This window comes from Poecilia mexicana, unplaced genomic scaffold (assembly GCF_051168715.1).
Source record: "Poecilia mexicana isolate PSO_F unplaced genomic scaffold, ASM5116871v1 scaffold_12, whole genome shotgun sequence".
Lineage (NCBI taxonomy): Eukaryota > Metazoa > Chordata > Actinopteri > Cyprinodontiformes > Poeciliidae > Poecilia > Poecilia mexicana.
The window spans coordinates 26,971,160-26,989,886 of NW_028263381.1; the positions used below are offsets into that span (position 1 = coordinate 26,971,160).

Sequence of the window (18,727 nt, forward strand, 5' to 3'; positions counted from 1 at the left end):
CAGCTGTTTCCCCACCAGGGAGCAAACCAGAGGTCAGCAAAACAAACGCTCCTCTTTGCCTGTAAAGGTCAACGTCTTATCTTCACCTTTACATGTCCATCATCTCCGCCCCTGGGGTCAAAGTTCATCAGACAAGGAGGAGAAAATGTGAACAACATGTGAATATGGTTAAAGGATGAAATCATGTCTGAATGTGGCTGTTAGCATGGAGCTAAGCTAACAGATCAGACCAGTTTCAACCCGTCTGGATCAATAAAGACAAACTAAAACCAGATGGGCGGCCATCTTGGATTTTCTCAGCAGTTCAGACAGTCAGATAAATTAAATCAGTTATTTATAGGGGCAGTGAATGGAAGTGGCTAAAAGTCTCAATTTTCTTAATACATAAATATTATTTTATTAAATTCAAATAGTAAAATAACATTTTATTCTCATTTGTTTTGTTTTGTTGAAATTATAGTTGCAAAGGGAAATACTTTGAACATTTTGTTCCAGTTCCAGCGGTGTCTGCATTTCCGCTAATTTACTAATAGTGAAGCTAATTTTTAGCTTAGCGCTTTGATAACATTTTTCACACTTAGCTTACCAAAAATCAATTTTTCTAGATAAATTCTAAAACCAGGGTGTTAATTTAAAAAATACATGAAAAATTCTGGTATATGAAACCTCCTGGTGGGCAACAACATGGTGTAACTTAGCCCTTTAGCATTAGCTTCTTCTAAATACTATGTCAGTATAATGTTTTAGTGTTAGCTTCCTTTATATTATGTCTAGGTGAAGCATTTTAGCATTATCTTCGTCTAAATACTACACTGGTATAACACTTTAGCATTAGCTTTTGCTAATTACTGTTAGCATAGTGCTTTAATGTTAGCTTCCTTTAAATTCTGTTAGTGTAGCACTTTAGCATTAGCATCCCCTAAATATCATGTTGGCAGCATGTGGAACTAACTGGCATGGTTACTGCTTTATGGTTAGCAGGAGGTATGGTTAGCTAACTATTCATTTAGCAGTGCTAACTTTTTGGTTAGCGGTGCTAACCACAGCCCATTGATATTGTGATCTTATTCAATGTCTTTGAGCTGAAATGTAAATATAAAGTCTAATAATTACTAAGGCAGTCTTTTCTGCAGATCAGATCCACGATGCGTCGTCACAGAAACGCTGATACAGTCTAATAAAAAGTGACTGATAACTGATAGATCAATATTTTACTGTTTAAAGCTTCCTCAGACTTTAACAGACTCCATTAATGCTCCTGTGCGTTTGCGTTAAGCAGAGTGCGTCGGGTCACGCCGGGCTCTCCGTGAGCCCCCGGTCCTCCTCCAGCCTGCGGCAGGAAGCGGGTCATTAAGCTGCGCAGGAAGTCGCCGCTCCGCGCTAAACCGGATTCCTGTGAGCGATCCGACACGCAGCGCCATGACGGCTCCGCAGTGATGGATGCTTCTCCTCTAAACGTTTCATCAGAGCAGCAGGAGGCTGAGCGCCGCCGCATGCTAACACCAGCCATCATCATCATCATCTCTGGGTTTACGTTTAACTGTCCTCATATTCTGACACGAGTCCATCCTCAGAGCCTGGAGCCGATAATCTGCTCAGATTATTGAGTTTATCAGCAAATTACAGAAGATGTGAGAAATGAATCCTGAGAGGAGATGATGGATGGATGCTCATTATGCAGCGCTGATAGGAGAAACAACAGAGATAATAGAGGTCATTATGGGATGCTGTGTCTCATTACAGGGGGTCCAGTTCAAACAGGAACCAGCACCAACAGTGATGTTATCACATCAGAAATAATCTGTCATCCTTTTTTATCCTGTGTGCATGTTGGTGATTTTCTGCCGTCGTTGCAGGGAAGTTTAAGAAAATAATTCTCCTCTAACAGAAACGATCCAATCAGTCCTGGAACTACAAAGCTGCTGTAAAAACATGACGTCTCACTTTGACTTGAATTGTTTTTTTTATTATCCATTTATGGCTAAAACGTGTTTATTCTCCATTCAGTGGAGGAACTAGAGGTGGGAAGTACGGTGGCTCAGAGGGCCAAATGTTCAGCAAACTCATGAATAATGCAAACTTCAAAACAAACATAAAACGTCACAAATACCAAAAACTTCCAGGATAAACTGCTGAACACTCGCGCCACAGAACCGCAGCCTTCCAGACCACTAGGGGGAGTCTGGAGTCGGTAATGTTATCTAGATAAATCTGCTGCTGTTCTGCAATATCATAGAAGACATGAAGTTTTATGCAGTTTTCCTTCTTTCCTCTGGACGTCTCATATTCCCGACTGACTGATCCCAAAACTGGGAAACTAAAACTACTGGCAGGAAGGAAACAATTCATCCATTTCAAGTTTTACTGCTCAACAGCAAAATTTATCACATTTGTACAAAACATCAGCAGGGCTTCAGGCTGCTGCCTTATTTAAAAAATCCACAGTTTTTTGGTCATCACTTGTTTTCCATTTTTAATATTTCTGATTCGGGGCCCAAACAAAATAATTTCATGGGCCACAAAAGGCCCCCGGACCTCAGTTTGGTCTGGAGGACTTCAGCTTTGTGAAGCGAATTTAATCAATCAATCAATCAATAAAATTATTTGCATAACACATTCAGCAACAAAGTAGTTCAAAGGGCTCTGCATCATAAAAACTCAAAAATGAAGAAAGTAAAATCACCAGTCACCAGCTGACAGAACAGAACCAGAACCAGAACCAGCAGATCTTTAAGGTGTTCAGTGATTTAAACGTTTACAGCGTTTTATTCTTGTTGTTTTTGCCATTTGATGGGTATTGTGATTCTACTTCCTGTTTGCTGCGTTTCTGAGTTTTGCTGTTTGCATCATTCATGTTTTTGCAGCGTTTTTATCCGTTTCCTGCATGTTAGCGTCGTTAGCGACCGTAAGGCAGAGCAGCCAGAACCTGCAGTCCTCAGAGAAAAGCAGAAATAATTAATCCTGACATTCATCCACTAGACGTTACCGTAGCTGGAACCCAAGGGAAGCGGACCGTCAGTTTGGACCTTCAGTTTGGACCGTCAGTTTGGACCGTCAGTTTGGACCTTCAGTTTGGACCTTCAGTTTGGACCGTCAGTTTGGACCTTCAGTTTGGACCGTCAGTTTGGACCTTCAGTTTGGACCTTCAGTTTGGACCTTCAGTTTGGACCGTCAGTTTGGACCTTCAGTTTGGACCTTCAGTTTGGACCGTCAGTTTGGACCTTCAGTTTGGACCGTCAGTTTGGACCTTCAGTTTGGACCTTCAGTTTGGACCTTCAGTTTGGACCGTCAGTTTGGACCTTCAGTTTGGACCTTCAGTTTGGACCGTCAGTTTGGACCTTCAGTTTGGACCGTCAGTTTGGACCTTCAGTTTGGACCTTCAGTTTGGACCGTCAGTTTGGACCTTCATAAATAAAGTTTTCTTTTCTCTTCAGTCTGGTTGTTTCCTAACACCGTTTGCTCTCATCTTGCGATTTTCTGGATGTTGTGGTGAAACTGGTCCTGTGGTTCTGTTGAAGCGGTCAGGCTGAGCCGCCGGCCCGCAGCATTGCCTGCCGCTGCCGCCGGCTGCTGCTGCGCTCCTAATGTCCTGATGGACCCTGACTGCGCTGCTCATCCTGCTCCTACTGGGCGGCTAATGCAGTTACACTGTCAGATCAGCAGGGGGCTCCCTCCCTTTCTCGCTGTGTGTGTGTGTGTGTGTGTGTGTGAGAGAGGCGGGACTCTCCTGCTGCAGGTTTACGGTTAATCAATCATGGAGGCGCCTTAATGACACCCTGCTGCTTCCCTAATGTCTGCTGGCAGCGGCCGCCTGCAGCTGGCTCACGCCTCATGCAGGCACGCAGATGGCCGCCTCACTGACTGACGGGACCCGCTCACACACACACAGCGCCGCTGGCTGGAGACGAAAAGGAGGAGGAGGAGGAGGAGGACTCTTCGGCCTCGCCTGGCTGCCTCTGCCCCGCAGCTTTCCAAATGCAGAAGAAGAAAATCCAGAAAGTTTGTCTGCAAACACCTGGAGAAGCAGCAGAAACATAACAGAACTGAATTGGGGCCTTAATTCAGATTCTTCCTTTAAACCCGTCTGTTTAGATTTGCTTCGAGTCATGATTCTGGTCTGGATGAGAACTTTTCTCCGTTTCTCCTCCAGGTCTGTGTGAAATCGTACTGACGTGGTTTTATCTTCTCTGTTTGCAGAGAAGAAGGCAAAATCACCTCCAACACAGCGAACTGCAGTGGGTTCAGTCCGTTTGGTTCTGCTGAGACATTCCTCCCGTCCGGACAGCCAACCCGTCATCCGCCGCTGTGTGAGCCGCAGGTCCATTAGCATGCAGGTGGCTGCGGCTCACAGGCCCATCTGTCCGTTGGATTGCTTTCTAATTTCTGCTGCTTGTTGTTGTCATCCCTGTCGGCGCACACGCTGCCTCCTCTTCAGCCGGACTGACAGCCGAGCCGTTCTGGAACTAAAATAGTAATCCATCATCCAGGGAAGCCGCGGCGTGACACGCAGAAGGGAGGGAGGAGAGCCTGAGGTGTTACCACGACGACCAGCTCAGGTACGGAGACATCCCATCTGCAGTCCGGAGGGGAGGAACCCTGCCGTCAGGAAAACGGCCAGGAGTTTCCAGAGGAAAACTTTCTCTGAGAGAAGTCTAGCTGTTGGGCTGAGGTTCAGGTCAAAGTGGTGCTCAACCGTTGTCATGGCGATTATTTTTATTAAACAACCAGCTGCACTCGGTCAGCAGGATAAAAGACTTTCAGCAGGTATTAAAATATTTAGGCAAACATTTAATATTCACCCGAACTCTTCTACTGGTTCACTGCTATAAACCAGCAGTTTGTTAGCAGCAGGCTAACAATTAGCTCACTAAATACGCCCATGCTGCTGCCATTACTAGTCTTCATAGTGAACGCCATCTGTAAAGTTAACCCATGTTAATGTTACTAAAAATGGCCGCCAACCATACTAATATTAATATTGTGGCCGCTAAATATTGACCGACATATTTCCCTTCCCACATGAAGTACCTTTGTCCTAATCCAATATTTGGTTGCATCTCACGAATTTTACTCACCAGTGAGGTTTATGAACGTTATTCTTCTTACCTTGCAAACAATATTCGCTGTGAAGCCGTGAAAACTCCGAGGGCAGCAGGTCCGAGTGGTTGACGGCGGCCATCTTCTTTCCTCACCGAAATGTTTACGAAAAAATGACGTTCGGTTTGCCGACCCACAGCACTGCGACCATTTTTACACTGAAATCACTAAATAAAAGCCATATTGGCGAAATAATATGGACCGTCAGTCCGTTTTTATCTTCATCGTCTGTGACCAGCAGTCACAGACGACCGGAAGTCAAACAACCTGTGCGCTTTAGCGCACAGGTTGTTTGACTTCCGGTGTCATGGCGGAGTGGGCCGCTGAACAGCGTGACGTCAAGAACTAAATGAGTATTAAAAAAACGCTGCCATTGAACAGGTGGATAGTTCGCAGTATTTGGGAGTTGTTCTTCATATTTCAACAGTTGAGTCACATTTTACCATTTCAATAACAAAATAAAAACAATTGTAGGATTATGAATCCATCTACGATCTGACATTCAGCCGAGTGGAGGAGGCAGCTTTATTAAAGTTGATTTAATCTGTGTTCCTACAAACATACAGTATTTTAATGTCATTAAAACACTAAAATTAACATTCATTTTTGCTTGTTTGCTAAGGTTCTCTGCTGCCATCTAGTGGACAGATGGCGCCACTGCAGCATCATAGACCCGGTTCCAGGTCCAGAATGTTCCTCTTTGGTTCCTCCTGACCCTCAAACAAAATGACAAACGAGTTTATGAAAAATCACATTTTATTAGTGTGTGGTTCCGGCCCAGTGGACCGCTCAGAACTCGTTTGACTCGTTCCTATAAATAACCTGAGCAAGTCCAGTTGGAACCAATCAGAACCAAGAGCAGTTTCCCTCCTGGACTGAACAGGATCGTTAAAACTAAACGTCTTTTCATGGAGCGAGGCTGATGGACCGGTCCAGAACTGGTCCAGAACTGGTCTAAAACCTTCAGCAGGACTCCGGGTCAACCCAAACGTCCTGAAGGTAAATGTAACAAGCAGGACGATCCTGCAGGAAATGTCAGTAAGAGCGTCTGTCTGGTTCTGGATCTGGCTAGAAGACCCGGTCGAACTCAGTCTGGCTGGTGGTGGCCGGGTTCCGGTTCTGGTTGGGTTGCTGCTGCGGCATGTGGCCCCTGCGCCGGGGCGGGGCCAGGTACTCGAACATGGACGTGTTGTGCGTGGACAGCATGTTCTTGAGGTCGGATGGCATGGGGTCGGACCAGAAGAAGTCATGGTTGAGGGCGTCGTCGCTGTCGACCCGCTGGGCTGGGTCCAGAACCAGCAGCTTGTCGATGAGGTCCAAGGCATATGGATCCTTGACGTAGGCTTTGAGCCGGTCCTTGACCTTCCTCTTCTGGCCCTTGGGCAGCTCCATCTTCTGGTACAGCTCGTACTTCTTGTCCACAGCGGGCCAGGCCTCGGCCGTGATGGAGCCGCACAGCTGGCTGATGAGGGTCAGCTGGTGCTGCTCCGTGTTGCCCTGCATGATGGGGCTGCGGGTCCACATCTCTGCCATGATACAGCCCGCCCCCCACAGGTCGATGGGCGGCCCGTAGTCCCGCTCGCCTGGAGGAGAAACAGCCAGAGTCAGCAAACACAGCTCCCCCTGCTGGACTGACAACCAAAATACAGGAACAGCTCCCCCTGCTGGACAATCACTAAATACAGGAACAGCTCCCCCTGCTGGACTGACAACCAAACTACAGAAACAGCTCCCCCTGCTGGACAAACACTAAATACAGAAACAGCTCTAACTGCTGGACTGACAACCAAACTACAGAAACAGCTCCCCCTGCTGGACAATCACTAAATACAGAAACAGCTCCCCCTGCTGGACAATCACTAAATACAGGAACAGCTCCCCCTGCTGGACAATCACTAAATACAGAAACAGCTCCCCCTGCTGGACAATCACTAAATACAGGAACAGCTCCCCCTGCTGGACAATCACTAAATACAGGAACAGCTCCCCCTGCTGGACAATCACTAAATACAGGAACAGCTCCCCCTGCTGGACAATCACTAAATACAGGAACAGCTCCACCTGCTGGACAATCACTAAATACAGGAACAGCTCCCCCTGCTGGACAATCACTAAATACAGGAACAGCTCCCCCTGCTGGACAATCACTAAATACAGGAACAGCTCCCCCTGCTGGACAATCACTAAATACAGGAACAGCTCCCTCTGCTGGACAATCACTAAATACAGGAACAGCTCCCCCTGCTGGACAATCACTAAATACAGGAACAGCTCCCCCTGCTGGACAATCACTAAATACAGGAACAGCTCCCCCTGCTGGACAATCACTAAATACAGGAACAGCTCCCCCTGCTGGACAATCACTAAATACAGGAACAGCTCCCCCTGCTATTTCTATACATTTAATACATCAAAAACTGATACTTATTCCAGTTTTCCACCACAACAATAAACATTTCTGTGTGGTGGACAGATGCTGAAACCAGCATGTAGTTTCTCACCCAGCAGCAGCTCCGGCGGCCGGTACCACAGCGTGACGACCCGGTTGGTGTAGCGGTTCCCCTGGCTGTTCTTGGCCAGGCTGAAGGCCCGGGCCAGGCCGAAGTCTGCCAGCTTCAGGACTCCGTCTCTGGTGATCAGGACGTTGGCCGCCTTCATGTCTCTGTGCAGAATCTGAGGCAGAACCAGAAGGTTAGCAGGCGTCAGCTCCGGAAGCAGAATCAGAACCGGGCCGGGCTCACCTTGTTCCGGTGGATGTAGTAGAGGCCGTTGAGCAGCATCTGCATCACCTTCTTGATCTCGGCCAGAGTGAACTTGACGTTGGCGTTGCTCAGCAGGCCGGCCAGGTCGTGTTCGCAGAAGTCAAACACCAAGTAGATGGAGCCCTTGTAGCGGTTGAACTGGGTCGCTGGGCCAAACACACGGAACCGTGAGAGCTCTGAAAGCGGGTCGGGCCGGTACCAGACCTGGAGGACCAACCTTTGGTTCTGCAGATCTCGATCAGGTTCACCACGTTCTCGTGCTTCAGCAGCTGCAGGATCTTGATCTCCCTCAGAGCTGTGATGGGGAACTGGAGGAACCGGGTCAGAATGGGTCAGAACTCATTTCAGGTCAGTAGAACCCGGGTCAGAATCCGGTTTCTCACCCCTTCCTTCTCGTTCTCCATCAGAACCTTCTTCAGAGCGACCTTCTTCCCGGTCTGCCGGTGCTTGGCCTTGAACACTTCCCTGTCAGACAGAAGCAAACGATCACTGAAGATCCTGAGTCCAGACGAAGGTTCTACAGAACCTCCAGGGAAATATGAACACAGCTCACCTGATGTGGGGTTTTATATGAACTAACACATCTGTTAAAAATGTTAAAATCTGTGGCCTGGGCTACCGCCCCTTTAAGGCCGTTCTAAAGTCCAGCCACACCTGAGATAAATGGAGGTTTATTAAAAAACATCACTGGAACTTTTAATAGAACTTTTATTCCCAACATGTAAAAAATCTGATCAGAATAATCACTATAATCTGTGAAATACTCCACCTGGTATTTAACAGATTTATTCAGTGTATAATAATAATAATAATAATAATAATAATAATAAAGCAGCTCGGGTCCCAGCGGTCAGGTCAGACACAGAATACCTTCACGTTGATATTTTTATGCTTCCAAATCTGATTCCAGGTTTTTATAGAACCCAGAGTGAAGACAGAACCACCCAGTCCAGATCCGACCGGACCGATTATCAGAGAGCTGATTAACATCGACTGTTACTTTCACCACATCAGACTTTTTACTTCAGTAAAATGTCTGGATCCTCCGCAATGTGCGTTTCAAACAAGTATCAGAGAGTTAACGTGGAAGTGAGACCTCTTGTTTCTACAGCAGCTTTGTTGATATTTTCTGTTTGTCTTCTTGGAGATCAAGAAGAAACGGCAAACACCAACAATATCACTGGAAGTAAAATATGTTTTAAAATACCATAATTTGCATATTTCTGTCTGCCTGATGACATTTTCTAAATGTCAGACCGATGTTTTACCTCTTACATTTCCGTCAGTAAAATATGTCGCAGTGATACTCTCCCTGTGGTTTTGGGTTTGATTCAACCAGGATTAAATCTCCTGTTTTTGAAAGTTTAACTGGTCAGAAAACGCACTTTAAAAATACAGGTTAAGTTTAAACCAAGCTAGCTTAGGTCGGGTCAGTTAATCTCAGGTACAGATTACCTAAACAAGCGGAAGTGGGCCTTTAGGTTCTAGTTCGAAAGCTAATCATCATCTTCTGAAGCCAGCAATTAAAATCTGATCGTGTTCCTCACCCGAAGGTTCCCTGTCCGATCTTGGCCATCTTCTCATACTTGGAGAACTCGTCGCAGAACGGGAACTCCACTCCGTCGTAGTATTTGGACATGATGGCGGCCTCCCGGTCGGGCCTGCGGAGGGAAATAAAAGCCGTTTTTCACCTCAATCTGGATCCTTTTGGCTGAACAGGGAGCTGGACGCGATAAAAACAGCTCCATCAACCAGCCAGAACAATAGCTGGAAAACATTGTTTAGAGAAAATGAGAGAAATTCTCACTTTTCAGCCGCGGTGGCGTTGCTTGTTTTCTCTCGCTGCATTTCGGCACCGGAAGTAGTTCTTCTTTGGTTTGATCTAGCGGCTGATCAATTAAAAACACGGAGCTCTACTGCCACCAGCTGGAGAGAGGCTGCAACTGCAACCTGTTACATCAACAAAAGATGTAACAGGTATTTTTCTTGAGAATTCAGATTTTTCAGGGTAAAAAGTTAGTCCTATAAATTGGTTATGATTAATAAAGCTTCTTAAAGTATTCAACATATTGTTTCAGAAAAATATTTAGATTCATTTTTAAAAATCTAATTATCTATTTATTTGTTGATCGTTTAACCTATTAATTTACATTTTTGCCTTCTTAACTGATAATTATGTTGTTTAATCAAATAATATTGGGAATTGCATACATCAGTTTATACATATTTTTATTCTTTTGATTTATTTATCTAATTAGCCATTTTTAATTGTTGTCATTTACTCCATCACTATTATTTAAAATGTAAATTTTAAATGATTATATATATTATTTTTGTATTATTTATTTATCAATTTATCATATTTTAGTGAAGTTATTTATTTACTAAACTATCTCGGGGTTTTTTTTATATAAGTTTTTAAATCAATATTTTCTCCAGCCATCAAATTGTTCAATTCTTTAATTATTTCTTATCCAACTTTCAACTAGAGTTGTAGAATACGCATTGACCTCCGTCTTCAAACTATTAGTATTTTATGTATTCATTTTCATTATTTAATTTGTTTATTATTATTGGAGCTTTGGGATGAAATTTCGCTCAATAAGAACATTTTAAATGCCCAGTTGATTAGCAGTAAATGTCTGTTATATTCGTTTTTCTTTGTGTTTTTGTAAATCTGTTCAGTTTGAACATATTATATACTGTATGGTTCATATTTTGACTGTAACGTGCCTACATCCAGAAAATAAACAAAAAGCCGTAGAAGGGGCGTAACTGGACGTCATTACGTATCTGAAAGGACCCGCCCATATTTGGTCGTGGCTTCCTGTAACTCCCACCGCCTCATGATGGCGTGTCTGCTGCGCGTGCTGCAGCGGCAGTCGGCGTTTGGCGCCTCGTGCAGTGAACGGGACTCGGTGTTCAGGTTGGCGAACCGGGCAGTCCGGAACCACAGCACCCAGGCGGCTCCTCACTTCCCCGGCATGGAGTACCAGGTAGGGGCGCGGCGCGGCTCCTCCGGGCGCTGCTAGCCCGTTAGCTCGGCCAGCTGAGTCCGGGCGGCGGCAGCTTTATAAGTTTGAACCGAACCGCAACTTTGCACCGGGATGAAGAGACAAACATGGGCCCAGTTAGTTGTACTGGGAGAACAGCAGAGAGCTAATGGAGGCCGGCTGGTGCCGCGGTCCACTGGGTCAAAGTACAGCTGGACATGTGAACTCCCGGTTCTGGTCAGTAGAAGGAGGTGCTCCTACAGAACCGGTTCTGATTGGACCTCTCGGTCCATTTTTCAGACTAAAGCATCTGCAGCGCAGTCAGACTGGATGGAACTGCAACATTCCGTCTCACACAGATTCTGAGCTGGAGTCAGGTATGCACTTTGACTAGGCCACTTTAACACATGAATCGGCCTTTAACTGAGCCAGTTCAGCGCTAAGAGCCAGATTAATGCTGAACCGTTTCAGCTGAAACGGACTGTTTTAGTTTGTTCACCTGGCTGTGTTCATTCTGTCCAGGTGTGTTTAGATTAGTTTGTATCTGTCAGATGCTTGAAGCAACTTAACATGTCAGTGAAAACCGGACGATGATTAAAGTTTAGTAAAAACCTGAGCTCCAATCCGCTGGATGTGGAAATGTCACATTTTAAATCATGTAGGATAATTTACTCACATGGCCGACATGTACTGTGGTGACCTCTACCAATTTGCATATTTTACATTTTAAACATTATTTAAAATCTAAAAGCGATATCTGGTCCCCTTCCTGTCAGCCTGCTCAGCAGTGCTGGACACATTTCATGTACATGGAGCCGTCTGTGTTAAATACACAGAACTCTGTTTCACACTTTGTGTTGCTCTTTACATACAAAATATTGTTCATTCTTAAAGTCACAATATTTTAACAGACTTTTTACTTCAATTACTTATTTCAATGTCCTGCCCAAAGACTTGGAAATTCTTACATCCTTTTTCAAGATATTAAGTTACGTTCATTAAGTTTGTTATTTTTCAGAACAGTAACATAAATATTGTTGTGACCCCAGGAGGTCACAGCCTCCCGTCCCAAACGTCCAGGTGAGAGCTGGGAACCCAAAACGTTACAGAAACATTAATATGTTTAAATATTTTAAATATGGCGACTAAGTTAAACACAGCAGGTCCGACGCACAGTAATAAGTATAAATATTAATTTGAACTCAGAGGAGTTTGTTTTTATTCTGCTAAATCCTTGAACTGTCACTGCGCAGCACCGATTGTGTTGATGTGATCAGAACCGGTTTGGGTTTCTGTCAGCGGCGCCAGAAGCTGCTGCTGATAAAATGTTCACTCCAGCGGCTGGTTGTGCTTCATCCCCTCCTCTGAGGTTTGATGCGACACAAAGTTCACCAATGTGAAATGACACCTCCAACAGAAACAGACACCTGTTGAGGAGCGCTGTTACCATGGAAACAGATTTTAGTCCTAAAGGATTCGGGTCCATCTGTCACCTAACATCTCTCCTCCCAGACCGCCACCAGACCAGTTAGCGTTAGCTTAGCAGATCTTCACAACCTGCGCTGCTTTTGTCAGTGCTACCTTCAATGAGCGTGGGAAATCTCAGCAAGAGTCGCACAGGATCAGTAACTAAAGCGTCTCTGCTGCTAACGGGGTTCAGCTCCAGCCCTCCTCCCCCAGCATGATGCTGCCTCCACCAGTGGCTGAGCCAGTGGGTTAGTTCAGGTTCAGCTCTGCTCCATGTTGGGTTTGGGTCGTTGGTTCTGGCTGTGTTTCCGGGTCAGGATGTCATCAGACCTACTTCCTATTGCAGGACGCCATCTGCACCCTGAACACGCTGCAGAGCAACGCCAGCGTCCTGCAGCAGACCAGCAGGGGGCAGAGAGACCCCCAGCAGCAGCTGCTGGCCATGCCGGGCTTCCTGGAGCAGGCCGGGCTCACGGTGGGTCCACCAGAACCAGAACCAGAACCTGCTCTGCTGCTTCAGGCTGACCCTCTGTTTGTTTCAGGTGGAGCAGCTGGATCACCTCAACATCATCCACGTCACAGGGACCAAGGGCAAGGTGAGGCTCTTAAAGGGCCGGTACGCCGACCTGATGCAAGCACCAGGAACACCAGTTTGACCTCTGACCTCTCAGCCCTGACCCTCTGACCCCAGCTGCTCTGACTCCAGCCCCTCTGACCTCTGACCCCTGACCCTCTGACCCTGACCCCAGCCGCTCTGTCTTCCAGGGATCCACCTGCGCGTTCACGGAGCGGATCCTCAGAACCTACGGCTTCCGGACCGGGTTCTACAGGTGAGTCCGGTCTGGTGAATCCGGTCCTGGTTCAGATGGAACCGACTTTAACACTATAAAAATATTTTATTGTTTTTAAATAATTTCAAATATAAAGAAATTTTTTATTTTTTTGCATTATAAAATGTTATTCATTAGATCTGTTTATTGATCTATGATTTTATTTAACAGTTTGTCAATTTATTTACTTTTTAATTTTATTTAATATTTTCTTGAACTTATTTATACAATAATATACTTATTTATTTATATTTTTTATTTGACTTAGTTTAGCTATTTTAGTCAAGTTATTTATAAATTTATGTTCTTCATAGATTAATTTAACATTTTATCAGTTTATTTGCTTTCTATCATTTATTTAGTCAGATTTTACTGCAAATGAACCAGATTTAGAATAACGCTGCCCACAGCATGATGCTGCCACCACCAGTCCAGGTTTCGGTGGAGCAGGTTATTGTTGAGCATAGGCTTCTGATTGGACGACGTTCTGCTCTGACTTCCTGTTTCCTGCAGCTCGCCCCACCTGGTCCAGGTGAGGGAGAGGATCCGCATCGACGGCCGGCCAATCAGCAACGAACTTTTCACCAAATACTTCTGGCAGGTTTACGGACGGCTGGATGAGACCAAGGTGAGCCCAACCAGAACCAGAACCCGGCCTGTAAACTCACCATCAAATCTGCTGGATGATGCGTTTACAGACCAGAGAGAAAGTCAGAGTTTTCAGTGTTTGAACTGCAGATCAGAATCTAACAGTCCGATTGGCCCGGTCCGATTGGCCCAGTCCGCTCTGCACTGGGCCCAGTTCCAGAAAGGAGGAACCAGTTAATGAGTGTGCTGGTGTGGGGCAGAGCGTGACCTCCATGTGACTCCACAGGCTTATTGGAGACGTTCAGGCCTCACTTTGCGTTTTGCTGGTAACTGTGTGGGCTGTATGGGAAACCCAAAGGGCCAAAAATCATCATTTTACCATACATCTGGTTAAAGGTGTAGGGTAAAATGGTTGGGATTGGTCTCCATGGTTACTGAACATGTTCATTACATTGTTTTTAACAAACTCAGATAATCAGGTTTCACCTCCTCAGTTCTGCATTTTTTTTTCAGTTCTTTTCAGCAAATGAGCTGTTACTGGCCACGCCCCCAAACTCAACGTTTACACTTCATACAGGTGAAAATGGCTACAGTTCAGTAAGACTGAAGAAACAAAGATGCTGTAAAATATGGCCAAAATCCCATCAAAACTGTTTTTATGCCCTGAGGCATGGCGGGGGAGGGTTAATGGTGCGGGCTTGAAGTCCTGCTTGTCATTTATTGTACTTCGTAAGGTGATTCTGACCTCTGACCTCAGGAGGCCCATGGAGGGACGATGCCGGCGTACTTCCGGTTCCTCACTATCTTGGCGTTCCACGTGTTCCTCCAAGAGAAGGTGAGCTCCCGCCGCCGCAGCGTCTGATTGGCTGCTTCCCATCGCTGCGTCTGATTGGCTGCTTTCGTTCAGGTGGACTTGGCCATCATCGAAGTCGGGATCGGAGGAGCGTACGACTGCACCAACGTTGTCAGGTGGGACTCTGCTTAAAGGTGGACGCCGTCACTTTAAGGCTGGAAGCCGTCTGTTTCAAGCAGGGGGAAATATTAGCTTAGTTTGATTTAGCTTGGTGTAGCGTAGCTTAGCGCCTGTTAGTACCAAGACAGGCTAGATGTTTGGTTCTGTTGTTGAGTTCTGGAGCTTGATGCATAGCTTAGCTTAGCGTAGCGCAGGACATCTTAGTGTAGGTTAGTGTAGCTTAGCTTACCCTCGTATAGCTTAACTTGGTGTGGCTTGGCATAGAAAGCTATGCTGTTGCATCCTCTGTCCAGCTTCTTGGGTAGAAAGTATCGGGACAGGGTAGATGTTGGGTTGTGGTTCTGGTTGAGTTCCTGATTCTATCTGGTTCTGGTGTTGGGTTCTTGCTTTGTTTTGGGTTCTGGTTCTGGTGTCGTGCTCCAGCCGCTCACTGACCCGTGCGTTCCCAGGAAGCCGTGGGTCTGTGGCATCGCCTCTCTGGGAATCGACCACACCCAGATTTTGGGCGACACCATCGAGAAGATCGCCTGGCAGAAAGCGGGAATCTTCAAGGTGCGTCTGGTTCTGGTCGGGTCCAGGTAGGTTCAGACTCCATGTCCGGTTCTTCACTCGGAGGTTGACTTCTGTGCAGCCGGGCGTTCCCGCATTCACGGTCCGGCAGCCGCAGGAAGCCATGACGGTTCTGAGGGACCGGGCCAGAGAGATCCAGGTGAGTGTCTGGGACCGGCGGCTTGGCGCTGCCGCCGGCCGTCAACCTCACGTCTTCCTGTCTGCCGTTGCAGTGTCCGCTGCGGGTCTGTCCGGACCTGGACCGGTACCAGACGGAGTCCGGAGCGCTGCAGCTGGGCCTGGCGGGTCAGCACCAGCGCTCCAACGCGTCGCTGGCCCTGCAGCTCTGCCACACCTGGCTGCAGCGGAGGTGTGGGCCAGGTGAGACCCAACGAGGAAATATCCATCTGTTAACATCTGGATCACCAGCAGGACTTTGACACGACGGATCACACGGACCGTCCTGATGACATCACAGTGTTTTCTCCTTAAAATGAGCTTTATCGTAAAATTAGGAATTTGTTTTCGTAATTAAATTTTTATTTTATTTTGCTTGGCTCTGCCGACATTCTTTCTTTTGTTACAAACGTCTCACCTGTCAGCCTGGTTAGTTTGAGCTCTGCTGCCACCTGGTGACCGGAGGCTAGTTTATCAAGCATAAATAAAGACCCTGCTCCCAAACTATGAGAAGTTCTGAGGTTCTGGTCTAGAGGTTCTGTGTGGAAAAGCCCGTCTGGACTTCCTGTCTGTGCAGATTCAAGCCCCGCCCTTCCTGATCCGGACAGCAGCTGCGTATTGCAGGCGGACTCTTTCCGACCAGGTGCCGCCATGGTGAAAGGTGAGTCCCGGAACCGTTCGGTCGGACCCGTAGAACCCGCACTGGCTCATGGTTCCTGTGTTTGGTTCCAGGCCTGGCGGACACGCATTGGGCCGGCCGGAGCCAGACGCTGCGGCGCGGCGCGCTGACCTACTTCCTGGACGGAGCCCACACCCACCGCAGCATGCAGGCCTGCGTCCAGTGGTTCCAGGAGGCCGCCGCCCAGTCCCAGAGCGGAGCCAGGTGAGCCGGAGCGGACCGGTACCGACCCGTGTCTGTGTGAAGCTGCTCCTGTTGACCCGCTGCTGTGTTCCAGTGGAGCCGTGGTCCGGGTTCTGCTGTTCAACGCCACCGGGAAGAGGGACGCCGCCGCCATGCTGAAGCTACTGCTGGTGAGTCAGGACCGGATCGGACAGAACCGGACCGGGTCCAGGTGGGCTAACAGCAGCCTCTCTGCTCTCTCCTCCAGCCGTGTCACTTCGACTTGGCCGTGTTCTGCCCCAACATCACCGAAACCGTCGCCTCCGGCAACGCAGGTCAGAGCCGCAGTCTGCTGCTGAACGAACAGTTCAGTTCCGCAGGGAACTGTTCAGTTCCGTCTTCTCTTATTGATCCTCCTGTACCTGCTGATATTCGGTTCTTCTCTGGTTCTGGTTTTGGACCGGCTGGTCCAGCAGAACTTCAGTGTTTATGTCTGAACATGGACCCGTCTCCTCTCAGACCAGCAGAACTTCAATGTCGCAGTGGAGACCATGCTGACCTGTTGCCTGGACAACGAGCGGAGCTGGCGTCTCCTTAGCGACGGCGGAGATGACTACCCGGCGCCGCTGCTGATCCGGGACGGCCCGGCGCCGCTCGCTGAGAGGAAGGCGGACTCGCTGGTGTTCCCCAGCATCCTCAGCGCCCTCTGCTGGATCGCCCAAGGACGAGACCCGGTTCTGACCGACCCGGCTCAGACGGCGCCGCCCGTCACACCCAGCATGGCCGCCAAGGCCGCGCTGCTTCAGGACGCCGCACACGTCCACGTCCTGGTGACCGGCAGCCTGCACCTGGTGGGAGGCGTCCTCAAGCACCTGGACCCAGAGGACGGGTAGACTGGGAACGCTGGGTCATCTGGGAACGCTGGGTCATCTGGGAACGCTGGGTCATCTGGGAACGCTGGGTCGACTGGGACGGGTCGGTGCTGCTTTACTTCCAGGCTGGGTGAAACTGGACCTTCCAGGTGGATTACCGGGTTCTGTCCCGGTTCTGAAGCTCTTCTCACCAGATGGGTCGTCTTGTTGTTTTGGACTTTCTTTATTTTCTGATCAGGTTCTGATCTGGTTCTGATCAGTGATTGGCTGCTGGGTACCATTGGGTCACAGCGGTCCAAACCCAGCCCAGTCTGCGTCTAAACCCAACAGAACCGAACCAGCCGTGACCCAGCTGACCTTCAGAACCAGAACCCGTTGAGGAGCCCCAGCAGGGGTCAGTTCAGTGTGAGGGCCCGGTTCTGATCGGACCGGGCCTCGGCTTTCTGAGTCTTACTTGAAGCACTGTTTACATGAACCACTGGTCTCTGCTGGATGGGTCGCGCTGCAGAACCAGACCCAGCAGAACCAGAACCTCTGCCTTCATGATGTCAGTCTCTCTGTGTGTTTCTGTCTCTTCTACTTTGTTTCAGTTCTGTGGGAAAGATTTCAACACTACTGAGGATGGTTGCGGTTCTGATCCGGTTCAGATCAGATTTAAATGAGCCTTAATTTAAATGATTATACTGACATCTGCAGGCGGTGAGAGGTACTGCAGGCAGAAGCATCAGGATAGATGAACATATCTGAATCTGATCCAATCAGGATGTTGGTACTGATATATTAATTCCATGAATTTCTCTCTAAACTCTGACATTTTGGCAGTCAGACTACAATGAAGATGTCAGAAAATGTTTAAATTATGGATTTGATGATGGTGCCAATAAAAAAATAATTAAAATGTTTTCCTGCTTACAGTTTGAACTCTTCCTGTTTGGGTTTCTGCAGCTGGAAAATGCTGAAATTAATTTAAAGCTGTGAAGTCAGAGAAACTGAACCCAAAATCAACTTCTTTTTTTTAAATCAATCATTAAATGGACCATAAACAGTTTGATGCTGAAATGTATGTTCAGTAATTAAGTCTAAGTTGTACATTTAATTTGTTTAGGGTTTAGAACAGTGGTCCCCAAAGTGGGTCCTGGAGGGCCGGCATCCTGGATGTTTTAGTCTCTCCCTGGTGGTAACAACCTTTTCTTAGGCCTGTAATGAGGCGTCATTGGATCCAGGTGCCTTAAACCAGGGAGGGAACTAAAACATGCAGGATGCCAGGACCCACTTTAGGGACCCCTGGTTTAGAGGATTCATTTACTGTGAAAGTGATGTGAAGTAATGCATTGTAGTAGGGCTGTTGTAAACGAATATTTTAGTAATCGAATAATCGGTTAAAAAAACATAACATACAGCAGTGTTACTATTGGATATCAATATCAGTCCAATTTTTCACATTTGAGCTTCTCTAACAATAATTTTTCTGTAGTTCAGAAAATTAACCTGCTACAATAATAACTCACTTTCTAAGTTAACCTGAAAAATTATACAAAAATCTGAAGTTATATGTAATAATAAGGAGGCAGGCTAACA

General features: G+C 47.1%; 2 protein-coding genes across 2 annotated transcripts; one reads left to right on the forward strand and one right to left on the reverse strand.

The window, feature by feature from the left end:
- Nucleotides 1-5,835: 5,835 nt before the first annotated feature.
- On the reverse strand, nt 5,836-9,772 carry cdk9 (cyclin-dependent kinase 9 (CDC2-related kinase)). Its single transcript, XM_014998399.2, has 7 exons — nt 9,667-9,772; nt 9,407-9,520; nt 8,243-8,324; nt 8,077-8,167; nt 7,839-8,005; nt 7,599-7,770; nt 5,836-6,680 (listed from the first exon to the last, which is right to left on the reverse strand). The coding sequence occupies exons 1-7, from the start codon at nt 9,705-9,707 to the stop codon at nt 6,166-6,168; spliced, it is 1,182 nt and encodes a 393-aa protein (XP_014853885.1). The 5' UTR covers nt 9,708-9,772; the 3' UTR covers nt 5,836-6,165.
- A 406-nt stretch (nt 9,773-10,178) lies between these two features.
- Nucleotides 10,179-18,063, forward strand: fpgs (folylpolyglutamate synthase). The gene is made up of 15 exons (XM_014998397.2): nt 10,179-10,855; nt 12,666-12,794; nt 12,862-12,915; nt 13,085-13,149; nt 13,663-13,777; nt 14,495-14,572; nt 14,645-14,706; nt 15,160-15,262; nt 15,342-15,419; nt 15,493-15,640; nt 16,014-16,097; nt 16,169-16,319; nt 16,393-16,468; nt 16,546-16,612; nt 16,797-18,063. The coding sequence occupies exons 1-15, from the start codon at nt 10,706-10,708 to the stop codon at nt 17,168-17,170; spliced, it is 1,734 nt and encodes a 577-aa protein (XP_014853883.2). The 5' UTR covers nt 10,179-10,705; the 3' UTR covers nt 17,171-18,063.
- Nucleotides 18,064-18,727: the final 664 nt, after the last annotated feature.

What these genes read in the sequence shown, in the direction of transcription:
- fpgs (XM_014998397.2), top strand. Translation starts at nt 10,706, where the DNA reads ATGATGGCGTGTCTGCTGCGCGTGCTGCAGCGGCAGTCGGCGTTTGGC. An exon ending in AGGTGCCGCCATGGTGAAAG is followed by an intron (nt 16,098 to 16,168) that starts GTGAGTCCCGGA and finishes GTTTGGTTCCAG; the next exon opens with GCCTGGCGGACACGCATTGG. An exon ending in CGTCGCCTCCGGCAACGCAG is followed by an intron (nt 16,613 to 16,796) that starts GTCAGAGCCGCA and finishes GTCTCCTCTCAG; the next exon opens with ACCAGCAGAACTTCAATGTC.
- cdk9 (XM_014998399.2), bottom strand. Translation starts at nt 9,707, where the DNA reads ATGCAGCGAGAGAAAACAAGCAACGCCACCGCGGCTGAAAA. An exon ending in ACTACATCCACCGGAACAAG is followed by an intron (nt 7,771 to 7,838) that starts GTGAGCCCGGCC and finishes GTTCTGCCTCAG; the next exon opens with ATTCTGCACAGAGACATGAA. An exon ending in GCCGCCGGAGCTGCTGCTGG is followed by an intron (nt 6,681 to 7,598) that starts GTGAGAAACTAC and finishes TTTCTCCTCCAG; the next exon opens with GCGAGCGGGACTACGGGCCG.